Genomic DNA, 2,477 nt, shown 5'->3' with positions numbered 1-2,477 from the left:
ATGAGACTGCACCGAATATGTGGTGGTAGAGGGATGAGACTGCACCGAATATGTGGTGGTAGAGGGATGAGACTGCACCGAATATGTGATGATCTGAACACGAGATGACACCACTCACCTCATAAAGCTTGTTTCGATATTCAGCCACAGATAATTGTACATCATCATCCACAGGAAGTATAACATCGTAGTCCAAGGCCGGCTCTCGGGCTGCAGAGTGAAATCTGAGGACAGATAAGACATAATGACAGAAGGACAGACATGACAGGCGTGATGACAGAAGGACAGACAGGACAGGCGTGATGACAGAAGGACAGACATGACAGGCGTGATGAGAGTGTTTACCTGCGCACATATGGATGATCTAGAGCCTCCTCTGCTGTCAGCCTTTTTTCTGGATTAAATATCAGAAGTTTGTGCAGCAGATCCACAGCTTCAGGTGGACACGATGGAGGAAGGAGATCTGCCAGGGACACCCTCTGCCTGTACACAGGACCGCAGTACAATGACCTCCACATTCCATACAATGTACAGCATATTACAATCTGCCTTTCTGTATCACTAGGAGTCCCCCCCTTTACCATACTTAGGTGCAACACTGAAATCACTGGATCACCTTGAGAGGAGTCTCCTGCTCACTGGGCAGGCAGGTAATGGCTTAGATGTGGAGGGTGGAGAGGTTAATCAGGATGAGCATGTAAGGAGTTGGGTTAATGTAACTAGAGGGAGTGGTAGGGGCCCCCTGAAAAGGCCAGCCCTGGGTTTGAGCACCCCAACATGTTTGCAAAGTTATGTGAAGATGTGCAGGTGGCAGACCCAGGGGTCGCAACTCTAGCTGTCACTGCTACCCCTAACAGCCGGGAGAGCAGCCCATCTAGTAGTGGTGGGGAGGGAAATGCAGGAAGGAAAAGACAATTGCTAGTCATAGGGGATTCTATAATCAGGAGGACGGATAGAATAGTTTGTCGCCCGGATCCCTTCAACCGAATGGTTTGCTGTCTCCCTGGTGCCAGGGTTCGGCATGTGGTGGACGGAGTGGACAAATTACTGGGAGGGGCTGGACAGGACCCAGATGTCTTGGTCCATGTTGGAACCAATGACAATATAAATGGAAGATGGAGGATCCTTATAAAACAGTTTAGGGAACTAGGGTTCAAGATTCCATATGTACGACATGCTCCATTCACCCAATGTATGAGGACCGCCACATTCCATATGTACTACATGCTCCATTCACCCCGATGTTTCAAGATTTCCACTTTTTTATATAACAGAGGGTATTCTCCATTCACTTTAATGTACAATGACCATGCATGTATCATTCAACCCAAGGTCCCTCTACATGCCACACAATTTACAGCTTTCTCTATTCACCCAAATGTTGGTTCTGACCTCTCTACTCACCTCCCGCTCATCCTGCTAATAACAGAGGCTCCATATTCTGACTTTATAGCCAAGATGTCTGCAAAAAGTACAATGCTGGTCAGCAATGCTCATACCCAATGCTCACTACAATATTTGTATCTGTATTCAGCCCCATAAACATGTGTTATCCTATCGCATCCAATCGCTGCCATTGAGAGTAAGCACAGTGATATCATCAGTAGAGGAGAGCTGTGTCTTCTCATCATATAATGCTACTCAATAACTCCCTGCATTACATCCCTCATATCCCTCTAAACTGTGTTATACAGAGCTGACATTCTCAGGGTATACAGAGAACCAGAATTAGCCCTAAATCAGCACCCAACCTTTGGAATTTAGGATATGGTTTAAAAACATGAAAGCAAAAAAGGATCCCATCTAACTTGGGGGGTGCTTTTCCTTTACCTATGGGCTCCCAGGGGACCCCAACTTGCATGTACAATTAAGGTATAATTGCATCCTGACATTCCCAAAGACTGGGGGGGAGGGGAGGGGGTAGTAGCTATAAGTGCCCTCGGTAGTATACCCTGAGAAGTTCCATATAACACACAGTGTAGGAGATATGAGGGATGTAACACAGGGTTAGTGTGATATAATCAGTGTGCTACTGATGACATCACTAGCGGGGTGGCACATTGTGATAGGACACTGCCACCAAACTCTGACGCCCCCTACTTAGACCCAAGTGGTTCCCTGGGCTTTATCTGGTTTAGCCAGTGTTACCCTGTCCCATACAACTACCAAACCCTAAATTCTAAGACTACCCATTGATACTGGGTCCGTAATACGACACGGTCACAGATACTTCTGAAAAGTAAGTCATTACCACCGCCCCCCCCCCGATTTCTCTGAACTGAAGTTCTTCACAAAAATTGGATCTCCTGACCCTTGTGTGCCTCGCCCTGTGGGATCTCAGACTTACCTTCCTGTGAAGGCGCTGGTATGAGGCTCATGATGCGCTCAATTTGGTTAATGGTGGATGTGCCCGGAAAAAGCGGCTTCCCCAGCAACATCTCTGCAAGAATACAGCCAACGCTCCACATATCCACTCC

At 47.2% G+C, this 2,477-nt stretch overlaps 1 protein-coding gene across 1 annotated transcript in view; it reads right to left on the bottom strand.

Moving 5' to 3' along the window:
* Positions 1 to 2,477, bottom strand: part of MAPK15 (mitogen-activated protein kinase 15) — a 22,276-nt gene that overhangs the window by 5,216 nt on the left and 14,583 nt on the right. The window contains exons 7-10 of the mRNA XM_072413179.1: positions 2,348 to 2,477; positions 1,405 to 1,462; positions 346 to 483; positions 119 to 224 (exon numbers count right to left, since the gene is read on the bottom strand). The exon at positions 2,348 to 2,477 is cut by the window's right edge and continues 4 nt beyond it. Of these exons, the coding sequence (XP_072269280.1) occupies positions 119 to 224; positions 346 to 483; positions 1,405 to 1,462; positions 2,348 to 2,477 (432 nt within the window). The remainder of the gene's footprint in view (positions 1 to 118; positions 225 to 345; positions 484 to 1,404; positions 1,463 to 2,347) is intronic.

Source organism: Pyxicephalus adspersus, chromosome 5 (genome assembly GCF_032062135.1).
Source record: "Pyxicephalus adspersus chromosome 5, UCB_Pads_2.0, whole genome shotgun sequence".
In the NCBI taxonomy this organism is placed as follows: Eukaryota; Metazoa; Chordata; class Amphibia; order Anura; family Pyxicephalidae; genus Pyxicephalus; species Pyxicephalus adspersus.
The sequence above is the reverse complement of the archived record's forward strand: the minus strand, read 5'-3'. Positions and strand labels throughout refer to the sequence as shown.